The 17929-nt window shown below is 43.7% G+C and overlaps 1 protein-coding gene across 2 annotated transcripts in view; it reads left to right on the forward strand.

The window, feature by feature from the left end:
• LOC143282460 (uncharacterized) overlaps positions 1 to 16979 on the forward strand; it is a 20173-nt gene extending 3194 nt beyond the window's left edge. The window contains exons 2-12 of one of the 2 annotated variants that reach the window (XM_076588105.1): positions 444 to 586; positions 2576 to 2671; positions 3658 to 3823; positions 5056 to 5101; positions 5629 to 5790; positions 7657 to 7712; positions 9048 to 9185; positions 10324 to 10495; positions 14104 to 14214; positions 15500 to 15718; positions 16693 to 16979. In XM_076588105.1, coding sequence (XP_076444220.1) covers positions 444 to 586; positions 2576 to 2671; positions 3658 to 3823; positions 5056 to 5101; positions 5629 to 5790; positions 7657 to 7712; positions 9048 to 9185; positions 10324 to 10495; positions 14104 to 14214; positions 15500 to 15718; positions 16693 to 16902 — 1519 coding nt within the window. In that variant the 3' untranslated portion in view covers positions 16903 to 16979. The remainder of the gene's footprint in view (positions 1 to 443; positions 587 to 2575; positions 2672 to 3657; positions 3824 to 5055; positions 5102 to 5628; positions 5791 to 7656; positions 7713 to 9047; positions 9186 to 10323; positions 10496 to 14103; positions 14215 to 15499; positions 15719 to 16692) is intronic. The other variant, XM_076588106.1, reaches the window with a different exon arrangement.
• Positions 16980 to 17929: the final 950 nt, after the last annotated feature.

Raw genomic sequence — 17929 nt, forward strand, 5'->3', positions numbered from 1 at the left:
TTGTTTTTTGTTTTTGCTTTTAACAGACAGTGAAGACATTCGTCACATGATTTGTAGGTTCGTATTGTCTCAAAAACATGTCATTGCCCATGTTATCTGTTGTATGGTGTCTCCATAACAATTTTTCTAATTCATTAAAAAAAAATCAAAAACCTATTTCAATTACACATCCCAAAATACCCCCACCCCACCACCTCTCTTTCTCTGACGTACAAGTTCACACATACCGTCTTTGGCCATTCATTGTAAAAAAAAATTTTCCGGGTGCCTTGAATGTCAGCTATTGTGATGTATCAGGACAATGGAGCAGTTAAACGTTCGTCCAGCCTGTGAACGAACACTTCACTATTCCATGTCTGCATTCATGCGCTTTCTATTTTTCCCGTATTTCTTTCTTTTATGTAGAAATTTCGGTGACAGTCCATTTCTGCTCTTTCCAACAGAAAGCATGTGTACGACGGACCATCACAAGACATACACGTCACTGCTGGTCACACTTATGACGTCAGTGCCTACGTCAAACTACTGACGCAAACAGACAGCGGTGGGGAAAAGCTGCAGGTGATGATGACAATTGATACCCCAGGTAGGTCGTCAGTCGTTTTTCGCCTTTCTTTCACACTTGGGACTATTGAGATCTGGTGACTTGTAATATATGTGTTGGAGGATCACCCACTCTAAGCTGCTGCTGTGTGTGTGTGTGTGTGTGTGTGTGTGTGTGTGTGTGTTTCTCTGTGTGTGTGTTTCTCTGTGTGTGTGTGTGTGTGTGTGTGTGTGTGTGTGTGTGTGTGCGCGCGCGCGCAGTGAAATAAACATGTCTTGTCTGCTCTTGTCTGGTCTTGCCTTCTCACAGTTATGTATCCAGCTCTGCTGGAATCTCACCCATTCTAAACTTCCAAGCACAGCGCATGCCATCACTCATTGTTAACATGAACATGCTGAAAATATGGTTGTGCAAAACAGAATTTTAGAAAAAAACGGCTGTGGAAACGAGAATGTTTGAAATGTTGCTTGTTAGAAACATTTTTTCGGAAAGAAGGATGTGGGAAAGGAAAATATGGGAAATGAGGTGGAAATGGGGGGATTGAAAGGGGTTTGTGGAAAAGACGGTTGTTGGAAAGATGGCTGTGGAAGGTGGGTTGCAGAAAGGGAGTTGTGAGAACGAATTCTGCAGGAAGTGGAAAGGCAGTTGTGGGACAGAAGATTGTGAGAAAAGTGCAAGTAATAAGCAGTTGTGGGAAAGGGAGTTTTCTGAGAGAAAAAAATTGTGGAAAAAGTGGAAGTAATAAGGGAGCTATGGGAAAGAGAGTTGTGAGAAAGAAGATTGTGGGGGAAAAGTGGAAGTAATAAGAGAGCCTTGAGAAAGGGAGTTGTGGGAAAGAATAATTGTTGGAAAAGTGGAAGTTAATTAAAAGTGAGCTGTGGGAAAGGAAGTTGTGGGAAAGATTGTGGAAAAAGTGGAAGTAATAAGGGAGCTATGGAAAAGAGAGTTGTGAGAAAGAAGATTGTGGGAAAAAAGTAGAAGTAATAAGAGAGCCTTGAGAAAGGGAGTTGTGGAAAAGAAGATTGTGGGAAAATAAGGGAGCTGTGAGAAAGGGAGTCGTGGGGAAGAAGATTGTGAGAACAGTGGAAGGAACAAGGGAGCTGTGAGAAAAGGAGTTGTGAGAAAGAAGACTGTGAGAAAAGTGGAAGTACGAAGGGGGCTGTGAGAAAAGAAGTTGTGGGAAAGACAACTGTGGGAAAAGTGGAAGGAACAAGGGAGCTGTGGGAAAGAAGACCGTGGAAAAAGTGGAAGTAAGAAGGGAGCTGTGAGAAAAGGAGTTGTGAGAAAGAAGACTGTGAGAAAAGTGGAAGTACGAAGGGAGCTGTGAGAAAAGGAGTTGTGAGAAAGAAGACTGTGAGAAAAGTGGAAGTACGAAGGGAGCTGTGAGAAAAGGAGTTGTGAGAAAGAAGACTGTGAGAAAAGTGGAAGTACGAAGGGGGCTGTGATAAAAGAAGTTGTGAGAAAGAAGATTGTGGGAAAATAGAAGTAATAAGAGAGCCTTGAGAAAGGGAGTTGTGGAAAAGAAGATTGTGGGAAAATAAGGGAGCTGTGAGAAAGGGAGTCGTGGGGAAGAAGACTGTGAGAAAAGTGGAAGTACGAAGGGGGCTGTGAGAAAAGAAGTTGTGGGAAAGACAACTGTGGGAAAAGTGGAAGGAACAAGGGAGCTGTGGGAAAGAAGATTGTGGGAAAAGTGGAAGTAATAAGGGAGCTGTGAGAACGGGAGTTGTAGGAACAAGACTGTGGGAAAAGTGGAAGTAAGAAGGGAGCTGTGGGAAAGACAGCTGTGGAAAGACAGCTGTGGGAGAAGTGGAAGTAATAAGGGAGCTGTGAGAAAAGGAGTTGTAGGAACAAGACTGTGAGAAAAGTGGAAGTAAGAAGGGAGCTGTGGGAAAGACAGCTGTGGGAAAGACAGCTGTGGGAGAAGTGGAAGTAATAAGGGAGCTTGTGAGAAAGGGAGTTTTGCGTGAAAGGAGACACATTGCAGGGAAGAAGGCGATGCGGTGAAACTAAAAGCACTGTGTGTGGTTGCAGACGGCCCTCAGTACCAGGCAGCGGCGACGCATCTGTCTGCCCACGTGACTGACGGCTGGGTCAAGCTGACCGGAGAGTTCACCGTGCCCAATGCTGGTCAGACACACACACACACACACACACACATACACACACACGCACGAATACACACACACACCACAGATACACACACACACACACACACACACACACACACTTTTCAGCCATTCTTGTACGTCAAAAGAAGGGGGGGAAAAGCATAACATGTTAACAGTACTTGCGGAACAAGACAACTTGGAAAAGTAAGAGGAGTATTAGGAAAAGAAAGTAATATGAAACAAGGACAGACAGAAAGAAAGGGAATGGGGAAAGTTGCAACAATGAAAGACAGAAACAAAGCAAAAAGTAATGTGGAAGAAGGAAAGAAAGAAAGAACGACATACAGAAAGAGAGAGAGAGAAGACAAGACAAGACAAGACAAGACAAATTCTTTATTTCGAGGATAATAGATTAGCACTGGTGTGCTTTTTTTTACATCCAGTCCCAGCCCTGAATAGGATCTACACTACTAAATAAAATGAAAGCATGGTATTAGTAGAGATAAATAACAGAGAAAGAAAACAACAACAACAAAAAACACAAACAAACAAACAACACACACACACACACACACACACACACACACACACACATGGCATACAGGTACAAGCATGGTGTTAGTAAAATGTATAGGAAAAAAATTAACCAAATAAAAAACAAACACACACAACATACGCCGCACTACAGATCAGATTGGGGGATGGAGGGTGAGAGGGAGAGAGAGAGAGAGAGAGAGAGAGAGAGAGAGAGAGAGAGAGAGAGATGAATAAAGAAAGAAAGAAAGAAAGAAGTAAAGGGGAAAACGTAAGGTGAAACATGGAAAGAAAGAAAGAAAACAAAACCAAGTAAGAAACACTGCTAAGAAGAAAAGATAACCTCTGTCTTCTACCACACGCGCGCGTTCGTGTGTGTGTGTGTGTGTGTGTGTGTGTGTGTGTGTGTGTGTGCGTGCGCGCGCGCGCGTGTGCCTGTGTGTATGTGTGTGTGGGGCTTGGGGGGTTCAGCAGTGCAGAGAGCCAGGTACAAAATCCAGGGTCCCGAGCCCTCTGTGGAGTTCCTGGTGGACGACGCCATGTTGACGGAAGTGACGCGAAACAACGGGACCATGGATTGGAGAAACGCCACTGACGAAGTCATCAACGCTGTCCGTAAAAGTGACATCCACATCCGGTGAGTGTACACAGACATCCATATTCAGAAAGGAAGGTAGTAGACGCTTATCTGTTAATAAAGTGTCCCTTATGGTCTGAGTTCATATCCCGTTCTCCCACTCTCTCCCACGTTTGACTGGAAAATCAAACTGAGCATCTGGTCCTTCGCATGGGACGATTAACTGATGTACACTTTGCGCACTGAAAAAAAGAACCAATGGCAACAAAAGGGCTGTCCTCTGGCAAAATTCTGCAGATGAAATCTACAGATTGTCACACAATATATCGGGTGTCCCCCAAAAGTGAACCGCTTTTTGACATGTATTTTCTCAGTGATAGAGAAACCGAATTCATTGAAAATTTTCACACAGTAACCTTAGGGTATTATCAACAATTCTGCAAAATATCTAAAAGTTCGGATGCAGATTATGCGAGAATTGTCAAATTCAAAACAGCATGTCAAAAAATCCTGTATCGGAGCTGTGCAATGTGACATTCATCACGTTCATGCCAGCTGCCAGGTGTTGCCATCTGTCAATCAATGTCAGTCTAAAAATAGCCTGTCTGGGTGTCAAGTCTATTGATTTTTTTTCATTGTCGTCTGTATCCAAAATCAGTTCTGTCCAAAATTTCAGTTTGGAAGGATCAACCATGCCTTTGAGTGAAAGTGATAAGGTTACCACTGAAAACTGTTTCAAGGAGAAAGGCTGGGGTGGAAGAAGGATCGTGAAGGAATTTCCAGGCAAGGGGTAGAGTCATGTCACTGTAAACAGACTTATCGCTAAAATATGCACTACAATGTCACTATTCAAATCTGACAGAACAGTAAATATATTCAGCGCACCTTCACACTTGTCAACCTACAGTGTCACTCTGCCTGAGAGTGAGTGATGTTACTGACCTCTGTCTGACAGTAATCTTACTGACCTTTATCTTTACTTACATTTTTCTTCCGGTAACGTTACTGCCCTTAACCAGACAGTAGTGTTACTGACCTCTGTCTTTACTGAACTGTTGTCTGACAGTAATATTACCAGCCTGTCCTTTACAGTAATGCCACTGACCTCTGTCCTTGATGACCTCTGTCAGAAATGTTACTATGACAGTCATGCCAATGGCCTCTTACTTTACTGACCTCTGACAGTGGTGTTACTAACCCCGTTTTTGTGTATCTTTTTTCTTTTTCTTTTTTTTTCTTTTTTTTTTTTTTACTGACGATTGACAGACATGTTACTGACCTCTGTCCAACAGAGTGACCAACAGCGGAAAGCTGAACCCTGCTGATGTCACCATACAGGTAAGAGACAGGAAAGAAACAGATGCTTTGTCTTTTGTTGCCGCGGGTTCTTTTTCGCTGCACTGAGAGCATGCTTTTCACGGGACCTCGATTTATCGTCTCATGCGGATGACCAGCACACACACTCCACACAAGGTCCATCTGAGGGAGGAGTAAAAATCCCGATCTGTATTTGAGAACCGAACCAAACTCATGGAACTCTCTCTTACCACTAAGCTGCTGCTCCACATTTGTTAAACATGAGCATTGACGTTCTGAAGAGGTTCTATTTTGTTTGAATTCAAACCTACAAAGTTTGCCTGTCATGTGATTACATTGTTTGTTAGACATAAGAAAAGCTGACGCTCTGAAGAGATGGTATTTTGTTTTGAATTCAGACCTGGGAAATGTGCTTGTGTTAATTAATTACATTGATTGTTGAACAGGAAGGTTGGCGTTAGGTAGAGGTGATGTTTGGTTTGTTGTCAGAAGTGTGCCTGTCATGAAACTGACCCAGCGTGCAGAGTGGCCTTGTTGTGACGTCACAGGTGGTGCAGAAGACCAAGTCTTTCCCGTTTGGCACTATGGTCAAGACAGCAGAGTATAACGATAACGCAGCCAACGGGAAATACCGCGATTTTATCCACCGCCATTTTAACTGGGCTGTTCTCGCCAACGCCCTCAAGTGGCCAGCAATGGAACGAAACCAGGTAAGTCAGGGTGAGAATACTAGAAGAGAAGGCCACTCTGTGTGTGTGTGTGTGTGTGTGTGTGTGTGTGTGTGTGTGTGTGTGTGTGGGCGCGCGCGCGCGTGCAAGTTCTTATATCGATATGCACATGTATATATTAAAAATTCTACTGTATCTGTGTTTGTTTATGATTTTCGATTTATATTTGTACCCTTTTTTATGTACTATCCCCCGTTCCCCAATATTCCTTCTGATCCCAGTACACTTGGTAAAAAAGACATATCCTATTCTATTCTATGTTTCCATGGCTTTGTTTTTTCGCATTTGACTCGTCAGTGAAAAGGAAAAAGGCGGTTCGCGGCATAAGTCTGAGCTTTGTCAAAATGTTTGTTTCAATTTCCTTTTTGTTCAAATGTTAAAATGTTTAACTGTAACACTGATCGCATGCTCTTGCATTCCTTAACCCTCCCTATCACCAAGTCATGGTAACGTCCCATTGTAGCATCCTGAATTAATGCACCTATTTTACCGGCAATTATTGTGCATATATGAATCGATATTACCATTAGTAGATGTAACCCGTTTTCAGTGGATTTTGACTTTTGTTTTGCTCGTTATTGTACTCAGTTTTGATGCTGATTCAGTCATCTTGCTTTCTCCGTTTTTCGTCCCCCAAGCCATGGGAATGTGACCAATAGGTGCAATGATTTAGGGTGCTAAAAGAGGACGGAGGTTCGCGGTACAAGTCTGAGTTTTGTCAAAATGTTTGTTAAAATTTTCCTTTTTTTTGTTTTGATGTTAAAATATTTAAACGTAATACTGATCGCCTGCTCTTGCATTCCTTACCCCCACCCCTTATCACCAAGTCATAATACAGTGATTCCTTACAAGATATCTAAAATGATCATTCAAAGCAACATTTTACATGTTTTTCAAAATACATGTTTTTCAAAAATACGCTGGAAATCTTATACGCATACGTGATTGAGTGCGCACTACTTTGTGTGTGTGTGTGTGTGTGTGTGTGTGTGTGTGTGTGTGTGTGTGTGTGTGTGAGAGAGAGAGAGAGAGAGAGAGAGAGAATGTGTGTGTGTATGTGTGTGTGTGTGTGCGTGCACGCCTGAGAGAGAGAGAGAGAGGAGAAGAGAAGGCGAAGAAGAAGACTACCAGCTGCTGGTACTTTTCACAACCAGCCCTTGTCGTGAAGAGGGGCAGAACTAAAGAAAAAAAAGTATATTCTGCAAACAAAAGAAGAAAAGAGGATCAAAACACAATGAAAACATTTGTATCACAACAACCTTCCTCCGTACTCCACCACCATTCATCGATACCCCCATTCAGAAGAGATCAAAGGAAAACTATATAAATATGTAAGAGTAAAGGTAACGCTGGCTCGGTCATGTTCGCCACACGGATGAAGGCCACATTCCTAAAGATCTGCTGTATGGCGAACTGTCAGAGGGATGTAGGTCTGAAGGCCGTCACCGACTGAGATTCAAAGACGCTTGCAAACGGGACCTGAAAAGTACAGGTATTGATGTGCAGTCCTGGGAAAGCCTTGCGGACTCACGTGGACCCTGCAAATCTGCCATTCAGAGAGGGGTGAAGCAAGTAGAGGGAAGCCACGTTGACTCGCTGAGGAGAAAAAGAGCCACACGCAAGTCAAATTCTGTAAACCAAGCAGCATCTACCTATAACTGTCCCATATGCAGTGGAGATTGCCACTCCAGGATTGGTCCACACAGCCACGGCAGGAAGTGCAACGCCCATCAGTAACTACATTTCTGGTGCAGCCATCGTCTCTCGAGACGGAAGGAGGCCGACGACGAAAGGTAACGTCAACCCCAGCCCGTGTTTTACACGCAGTGGTGTGTGTGTTGTTGACAGGGCGAACTGCGGTATCAGGAACCTCTGGAGGCCATCCATGGACTGAAGGACCATGGGTTCGTCCTCATCTGTCTGCTGTGTCTGTCTTTGTCCCTTTGTCATCCGTTCTGTCTTTCTTTCTCTGTCCTGTCTTCTGTCTGTCTTTGTCCTTTTGTGTTTCTGTCGTTGTTTCTGGCTGGCTGTCTTCGCTTCTGTCTTTGTCCCTTTGTCTCCCTCCACTGCCGTCATTTCTCTGTAATCCTTTCTGTCTTTGTTTCCCCTGTCATTCCTCCTGTCTTTGTTTACCGTATTCCTTGCTGTCAATATTTCTTTGTCATTTATTTTGTCTTTGTTTCTCTGTTTTCCCTGCTGTCAACGGTTCTCTGTCTTTCATGCTGTCTCAGTTTCTCTGTCCTTTCTTCTGTCTTTATCCTTTTTGTCTTTCTTTCTGTCAGTGTTTCTCTGTCTTTATCCTTTTTGTCTTTCTTTCTGTCAGTGTTTCTCTGTCTTTATCCTTTTTGTCTTTCTTTCTGTCAGTGTTTCTCTGTCTTTATCCTTTCTGTCTTTCTTTCTGTCAGTGTTTCTCTGTCTTTATCCTTTTTGTCTTTCTTTCTGTCAGTGTTTCTCTGTCTTTATCCTTTTTGTCTTTCTTTCTGTCAGTGTTTCTCTGTCTTTATCCTTTCTGTCTTTCTTTCTGTCAGTGTTTCTCTGTCTTTATCCTTTTTGTCTTTCTTTCTGTCAGTGTTTCTCTGTCTTTTTATCTCTGTCTTCCCGTCCGTCTTTATTTTTTTGAAGATGACAGTCTACATAACACTTGAGGTTAGCTACCTACATAACACGACAGGCTAGCTACCTACACAACATAAAAGGCTAGCTACTAACATGAGACGACAGGCTAACTACCCACATAACATGAAAGGCTAGCTACTTCCATAGCATGACAGGTTAGCTACCTACATGATACGTCAGGTTAGCTAACCACACAACATGACAGGCTAGCTATCTACATAAAATGACAGGCTAACTACCTACAAAACATATGACACAGTAGCTACCTCCGTAACACAACAGATTAGCTACTACATAGCATGACAAGTTAGCTACTTCCATAACATGACAGTCTGGCTGCCTACATAACAGGACAGGCTAACTGCCTTCATAACATGACAGTCTAGATTCCTACACAACAGGACAGGCTAGATGCCTACATGACACATGACAGGCTGGCTGCCTACAGACCACGACAGCCTAGCCACTACGTAACACGACAGGCTAGCTAACTACAGATCATGACAGGCTAGCTCCATATTTTACACAGCAGTCCAGCTACCTACATATCAAGACAGGCTAGCTACCTACATGACACATGGCAGACACCTGTCCAACCTGCTGTGCGCACGTGCGGTGTGCAGACTGAAGGTGCGTGGCCACAACATAGTGTGGTCAGTGTCTCGCCACATCCAGCCCTGGATCCAGGAACTGACAGGGAACGCCTTACGTCACGCCGTGGAAAAACGTATCAATGACGTCATGAATATCACGCACGGCCTGTCAGTATCTCTTCACTGCCACACCAAATTCCTTGAAAGGGGAGGGGGGAGGAGGCAGAGGGGGGGCGGGGGGGGGGGGGGATATATGGAGTGATGGCCTAGAGGTAACGCGTCCGCCTAGGAAGCGAGAGAGAATCTGAGCGCGCTGGTTCGAATCACGGCTCAGCCGCCGATATTTTCTCCCCCTCCACTAGACCTTGAGTGGTGGTCTGGACGCTAGTCATTCGGATGAGACGATAAACCGAGGTCCCGTGTGCAGCACGCACTTAGCGCACGTAAAAGAACCCACGGCAACAAAAGGGTTGTTCCTGGCAAAATTCTGTAGAAAAATCCACTTCCATAGGAAAAACAAATAAAACTGCATGCAGGAAAAAATACAAAAAACAACAACAACAACAACAAAAAAAAAAGGGTGGCGCTGTAGTGTAGCGACGCGCTCTCCATGGGGAGAGCAGCCCGAATTTCACACAGAGAAATCTGTTGTGATAAAAAGAAATACAAATACAAATACAAATATTTCAATCGACTGTATTGATGCAGTTGATACAGCTCGCTAAGTTTATTGATGATGACAGTGGTGGTGGCATTGATAAAAGCAGCCATGATGAAGCAGTGGTTTCAATGACAAGAAGCAGGGTGGGTGTACTGTGATGGTTACAATGATCACAAATGTCAGAGTATACAGATAGTTACTGTGATAACAGGAGTCCGGGTTAAGTGATGATAACCATTCAGAATAAAGAATTGGTACAATAATAGTGATGGCATTAGCAACGGTAAGGATAAAGTGATTATTGAAGTGTTTGAGGACAATAACGATGACAAAAAAGATGACGACAAAGATGACGATGATGATGATGGCGGTAATGATAGCGGTGATGATGATGATGATGGCGGTGATAATGTTGATGGTTATGCTGTTGATGATGATGGTGTTGATGATGATGGTGGTGACGATGATGGTGGTGATAACGACAACGACGACGATGATGATGATGGTGATGCTGCTAGTTATGCCAATGAAGATCATGATAGTGACGATGACGACGACGATGATGATGACGATGATGATGGTGACGACGACGACGACGATGATGATGATGATGACGATGATGATGGTGAATATGATGATGACCAGGCTGGAGCACTGGGATGTGAACAACGAGAACCTGCACGGCCAGTGGTTCCAGGACACCCTGCACGACCCTCACTACAACCTGGACATTTTCCGCATGGCGCACCACGCAGACCCTTCCGTCAAGCTGTTCCTCAACGACTTCAACGTCGTCGCCTCAGGACAGATGACCCAGGTCAGTCTTCCTTTTCCTGGGACACCTTTGACAGTCTTCTTTTTCTCTCCTAGAACACCTTTAACAGACTCCCTTCTCCATGGAAACATTTGAGTCTCCCTTCTCCCAGGACATCTTTAACAGAACCCCTTCTATTAGGACACCTTTAACTCTCTCCATACGAACGGCGAAAGAGACGACATTAACAGCGTTTTTCCCCAATTACCACCATCAAAATATTACAAGCGGAAGGCTCTTATACTGAAGACGTGAATGTTGACAAAGAATACCACAATTCTGACGACGGAAGCTAAAGGTTGGGTCACTCAGACGCCCACTGGACATCCGACGGGTCTGTGTAGAGGAGAAGAGAGGACTGGCCGTACTGAGTGAGTTAAACAGACTTTCTCCGTCAAGCTCTTCCTCGACGACTTCAACGTCATCGCTTCTGGACAGTTAACCCAGGTCAGTCTACCTTCTCTAAGGACACCTTTAACAATTTCCCTTATCCTGGGACACCTTTGACAGTCTCCCTCCTTTCTGTCAGGACATTTTTAACAGAACCCCTTCTATTAGGACATCTTTAACAGACCCCCTTCTATCAGGACATCTTTAACAGAACCCCTTCTATCAGACATCTATAACAGAACCCCTTCTATTAGGACATCTTTAACAGACTCCCTTCTATCAGGACCTCTTTAACAGAACCCCTTCTATCAGGACATCTTTAACAGACTCCCTTCTATCAGGACCTCTTTAACAGACTCCCTTCTATCAGGACATCTTTAACAGACTCCCGTCTCCCAGGACACCTTTAACAGACCCCCTTCTATCAGGACATCTTTAACAGACTCACTTCTATCAGGACACCTCTAAGAGTCTCCCTTCTACCAGGACATCTGTAACAGAACCCCTTCTGTTAGGACACCTTTAACAGACTCTCTTCTATCAGGACATCTTTAACAGACTCCCTTCTATCAGGACCTTTTTAAAAGAACCCCTTCTACTAGGACATCTTTAACATACTCCTTTCTATCAAGACATCTGTAACAGAACCCCTTCTATCAGGACACCTTTAACAGACTCCCTTCTATCAGGACATATTTAACAGAACCCCTTCTATCAGGACATCCTTAACAGACTCCCTTCTGTCAGGACATCTTTAACAGAACCCATTCTATTAGGACACCTTTAACAGACTCCATTCTATCAGATATCTGTAACAGAACCCCTTCTATTAAGACACCTTTAACAGACTCCCTTCTATCAGGACATCTTTAACAGAACCCCTTCTGTGAGGACACTTTAACAGAACCCCTTCTCCCAGGACACCCTTAATAGACTCCCTTCTATCAGGACACCTTTAACAGACTCCCTTCTATTAGGACACCTTTAACACACTCCCTCCTCCTCTTCCTCAACGACGTCAACGTCGTCGCCTCTGGACAGATGACCCCAGTCAGTCACTCTCTCTCTCAGGACACTTTTGACAGTCTCCCTTGAGTGGTATTTTACGAGTAGGATCATTTTTTAAGCCATCATATTGGCAACCATACTCCATTTTCTGGGGTGTGCATGCCGGTTACGGGGTCTTTAACTCACTCAGTACGGCCAGTCCTCTCTTCTCCTCTACACAGACCCCTCGGATGTCCAGTGGGTGTCTGAATGACCCAACCTTTAGCTTCCGTCGTCAAAATTGTCGTATTCTTTGTCAACATTCACGTCTTCAGTATAAGAGCCTTCCGCTTGTAATATTTTGATGGTGGTAAATGGGGAGAAACGCTGTTATTGTCGTCTCTTTCGCCGTTCGTATGGAGAGAGTTAATGTGCGTATTTGATCTTCTGCATGCGTATACACACGAAGCCCCGGGGATCAGGCTGTTGCTAGCCTGCAAATAAACATGTTGATATGAGAGATCGGAAAAATCTCCACTTTTGATAGATATAAGCCAAAATGATATATTCATGCAACAATTGGGATTAGAAAGCAGGACACTCAGATTGCACGCCCATTGCTTTAATCACTCGGCTGTTGAGTCCGTCTGCAATATAGCCTTCACCAAAGACCGTACAATGTACAGTTCTTGTTGTTTGCTGTTACTGTCTGCCTGATAGTCTGAAACAATGTAGAATATAGGGTGTTTGATAGCAATGTCACTGTCTGCCAGATAGTCTGATACAGTGTGTAGTACAGGTTGTTTGCTGTCACTGTCACTGTCTGCCAGACAGTCTGATACAGTGTGTAGTACAGATTGTTTGCTGTCACTGTCACTGTCTGCCAGATAGTCTGGTACAGTGTACAGCATACAGTGTACAGCATAGGGTGTTTGCTGTCATTGTCGGTCAGATAGTAATGATAGTAATAATGATAGTATTTATATAGCGCTGAATCTTGTGCAGAGACAAATCTAAGCGCTTTCAAACCAGTCATTTACACGCATGCATAACTCTAAAACTGAAGAAACTGAAGACAAGGAAGAGGCAGGGAAGGGAGGCTATCTTGTGAAGAGATAGGTTTTAATGCCAAACTTGAAAGAGCTGAGTGCGGAGACCTGACGAAGCGAAAGAGGAAGTTCATTCCAAATGCAAGGTCCAGAGACAGAGAAAGAACGGCGTCCAACAGTGGAGTGTTTAAATCTGGGTGTACGTAAACAGAGGGGATCCGAAGCCGATCATAGAGAGCGAGATGGAGTGTAGAGGTGAAGGCAGCCACAGAGATAGGAAGGGGCTGATTTGTGAATACATTTATAACATAGAGTGCTGATCTTATATTTTATTCTGTGTGAGACAGAGAGCCAATGGAGATGTTGCAAAATAGGAGTGATGTGCTCAGATCTTTTCTTTCTGAAGACGAGTTGGGCAGCAGAGTTTTGTATGCGCTGAAGGGACTGAATGCATGAAACAGGCAAACCAGACAATAGGGAGTTACAGTAGTCAAGGCGAGAGAGAATGAGAGAAACGACAAGTCTACATGTTGCGTTGGTGGACAGATATTTCCGAACGGAACTGATGCGTCGCAACTGACAGTAGCAGGATTGACATGTTTGACTGAAAAATGTTTGCATGGACAGTGTGTTGTCAAGGACAACGCCGAGGTTCCTGATACATTGTACAGTTCAGGATGTTTGCTGTCACTGTCTGCCATATAGTCTGATACAGTGTGTAGTACAGGTAGTTTGCTGTCACTGTCTGCCAGATAGTCTGATACATTGTACAGTGCAGGTGTTTGCTGTCACTGTCTGCCAGATAGTCTGATACATTGTACAGTACAGGATAAGATAAGAATAACTTTATTATCTCCAACTGGAGAAATTTGTTGTCACTGCCTGTCAGATAGTCTGATAAGGTGTACTTCTTCTTCTTCTTCAGTCCATTTCTGAGCGTATATAGTGCAGCGTGTTTACAAGATGTTTGCTGTCACTGTCACTGTCTGCCAGATAGAAAAAAATGTACAGTGCAAGGTGTATACAAGGTGTTTGCTGTCACTGTCACTGTCTGCCAAACAGTCTGAAAAAGGTGTTTCCAAGATGTTTGCTTTCACTGTCCACTGTCTACCAGATAGTCTGTTACAATGTACAGTACAAGGTGTTTGCTGTCAGTGTCACTGGTTTGTCATGGTCGCATTGCAGGCTTACCTGAATCAAGCTCGGGAGTTCAAGGCAGCTGGGGTGGGGTTGTACGGAATGGGTGTACAGTGCCACTTCCACCCGTATACACAGCCTGATCCTGTTGCTGTCAAGGTGACCTCCTTTCCCCTTTTGTTTTCTGTCTCTGTCTGTCTGTCTGTCTCTCTCTCTCATGTCCATAGTATTTTATTATTACGGTTCACTCTATCGTTGCAGGCAAGATCAGGTGTAACGGGTCATATGACCATAAAAATTCTTGCGTTCTTGCGTTCTCTCTTTTTTTTCTTTTTTCTTTTCTTTTTTTATCGTAGCATGCCCGTCTGACTATCTGTATCCCTTTATTTCCCTCTGTACGTTAATTTGTGAGCATATATCTATATATCTGTGTGTGTGTGTGTGTGTGTGTGTATATATATATATATATATATATATATATATACACACGCTTTTCTATGTATGGATGCATTTGGTCATGTGTTTATTTATTAGAGATGTGTGTACGTGTTTGCATTTATGCTTATGCATGTGGATACGTTTGTGTGTGCGCCCTGTTTCAGTTATTGTTCTCTCTCTCTCTCTCTCTCTCTCTCTCTCTCTCTCTCTCTCTCTCTCTCTCTCTCTCTCTCTCTCTCTCTCTCCCTCTCTCTCTCTATCTCCTTCCTGTTATTATTATTGTTCTTCTTCTACTTATTGTTCTTCTTCGTAATATCATTGTTCTTCTTGTTATGACAAAACTGGATGGTTATATACATTTATGCATATGCAGGTTTATTCGTTTGTGTGTGTGGTGTCCTTTTTAGTGTTTGTATCTTGTCTTTCTTGCTATGATATTGTTTTGTTCTTTCTCTCTTCTCTTTCATTTATTTCATTCTATTTAATTCGTAGTAGTAGTAGTAGTAGTAATAGTTGTTGTTTTGTTGTTGTTGTTGTTGTTGTTGTTGTAGCAGTGTTATTGTATTTTTATTTTATTTTGTTTGCTTGTTGAATTTCTTTGCCATGAAGGCCGGATGAGAAGAAAAAAACATGTTCTTGCTTATTTCACAGCCCTCATTCAAGAACATTCATTCATTCATTAATTCTTCCCGTCTCTCTCGCTGTCCCTTTCTGTGTTTCTTTCTCCGTTATTCACACTTCTCCATCCTGTCTCTCACTGCCTATCTATCTATCTGCCTCCGTTTTTTGTTTTGTTTGGGTTTTTTTTTCCAAATATTAAATACCTACCTGTCTTCAGGCATATAATAAAAAGAACAACTAAGTTTCAGTTTGATTCACATTTCATTCACATTGTGTGATTTTCCACGGATGAAGTATTTTAGTCTGTGTGTGTGTGTGTGTGTGTGTGTGTGTGTGTGTGTGTGTGTGTGTGTGTGTGTGTGTGTGTGTGTGTCTCAAATGCCAGGAACACCTAGACACCCTGGCCCAAGCGGGTATACCCATTTGGGTGACAGAGCTGGACACAGTGGCCAAGGACGAGAACCAGCGCGCTGAGTACTACGAGAGGGCGCTGCGGGCACTGTACGGGCACCCGGCAGTGCAGGGCATCATGCTGTGGGGATTCTGGGCACCCACCACCTGGCGGGGAGAGGACGGGGCCTTGGTCACGGGCGACAACTTTGAGGTCATGGGCACCCCGGAATTGGATTTTTTTTTTTTTTTTTTTTTTTAGAGTTGCGAGAAGTTCAGTGATTGATTTAATTCCCCCCTCCAACTACCCGGTCCCCCCCCCCCCCCCCCCCCCCCCCCCACACACACACACACACTCTCTCTCTCTCTCTCTCTCTCCTCTCCAAAGTGATAACACTCAAATGTAAAAATCGTCACTCTAACAAAATATCTGCAAACACCAGTTTGTGGGACGGAACATTGAACAAAATTAATTCATCATCTGCTGATTGGTTGTTTTGTTTTACTGATTGTTGATTGGTCTGTTCACTGTGATTGATGTATGTTCTTGTATGCGTTTGTGTACGTCTGTATGGATGTATGTATGGATAGTGTGTAATTTGTTTGCAAGCATTTGTGTACGTCTGTATGTATATATGTATGTATGGATAGATGGATGGATGCATGTATGTATGTATCATCCTTTTATGCAGACTTTATTTTGTGTTCAGAGACACATCTATGCCCAAAGGTTATACTATTTTTCGTGCGCTTTTGAGCATTCAGTTCAGTTGTTATTATTACTGTTAATGAATTTTTTTGTTCATCATGAGTATCAATGAACTGCTTTTTTTCCATGACAGTAAACCAGTGATTTGCTATTCTTTGCGAGTATTGATAAATTGTCATTTTTTCAGATTATTATTCAAGTGCTATTTTTTCATAAGAATTGTTGTTTTGCAATTTTCCCCCGATAATTGAATAATCGCTATTTTTTTCACGACTATTATGATGATTGGCTATTGTTAGCGAATTGTTATTTTTCAGAAGAATTAATGAATGGCTCGTTTTTCACGAGCAGTAAATGAATGTCTGTTTTTTTGTGTTTTTGTTTTGTTTTGCTTTGTTTGTTTTGTATTTGTTTTTGTTTTGTCTGTTTTTTATGGGGTTGTTTGTTTATTTAATTTTCTTTTTTTTTCTCTTCCCCAGCTGACAGCGGCCGGTCGGCGTGTCCTTGACCTTTTGGAGCGCGAGTGGATGACAGACGAGACTCACGTGCTGGCAGAGTCCGGTGAGCAGTGGACAGTGCGGGGCTTTCACGGGGACTACGAGGTGCACGTCCGTCACCAGGGCCAGCAGGTGACCACACACACCTTCACGCTGACCGCTCAACCCGCCACTGTGCACCTCACACTGTGATTAAACCTGTGTGGCCACGTGGGATAACCTGTTGGACGATGTGGACAGATGTGGAAAAAGAAATGCTATGCGAGGAATGCTATGTTTTTGGGTATTTGTGTGAATCGTAATGGTCTCCTCTTCTCTGTCTCGTTTACGTCTTTGTCTGCCTGTCTGCCTCCCGTCTGTCTGTTTGTCTGTCTGCCTCTATCTGTCTTTCTGCCTGCCTCTGTCTGTGTTTATCTGTCTGCCTCTGTCTGTCTTTCTGCCTGCCTCTGTCTGTGTCTGTCTGTCTGCCTTCCTCTGTCTGTCTGTCTGTTTGCCTGTCTGTCTGTCTGTCTGCCTGCCTCTGTCTGTCTGCCTGCCTCTGTCTATCTGTCTCTGTCTCTGTATCTCTGTCTCTCTCTGTGTTGTGTTGTGTTGTGTTGTGTGTGTGTGTGTGTGTGTGTGTGTGTGTGTGTGTGTGTGTGTGCGTGCGTTTGTGTGTGTGTGTGCGTGTGTGTGTGTGTGTGCGTGCGTTTGTGTGTGTGTGTGTACAAATCGTCATGCAAGGAACAAAAACACGTAGAAAGCTGCAGGAGGCGAGGCGAAAATGCTTCAACTGGCTACACACGTACGCTGCTTTCATGACCGCGCCAGCAGACCAAAACACTGACAGACCATTTTTGTGCTGATGGGAATTGATGCCAGCCTGATACAGATTAGTTTCTAGAGAACAGCAACATGAGGGTGGGTGGGCAGAATTTCAGTTTCAGTTTCTCAAGGACAAACCCATACACGCCACACCCACATATGTTCGGCGGATTTCTGGACCAGCAGCACAACCCAACGCGCTCAGTCAGACAGTGGGATTTCTCTAGTGAAAGGCCGACACTGTTGTTTGCCTTCGAGAACAAATGCCTGAGGAAGCTCCTTCAAATTCCCTGGATCGAGCACAGGACCAATGAACATGTACGGAGCAGAACTGAGAACCTTGCTGGACCTCAGGAACCTCTCCTTTCAACTGTGAAGAGACGCAAGCTGATATGGTTTGGACACAACACTCGAC

The sequence above is a fragment of the Babylonia areolata genome, chromosome 5 (assembly GCF_041734735.1).
Source record: "Babylonia areolata isolate BAREFJ2019XMU chromosome 5, ASM4173473v1, whole genome shotgun sequence".
Taxonomy (NCBI): domain Eukaryota; kingdom Metazoa; phylum Mollusca; class Gastropoda; order Neogastropoda; family Buccinidae; genus Babylonia; species Babylonia areolata.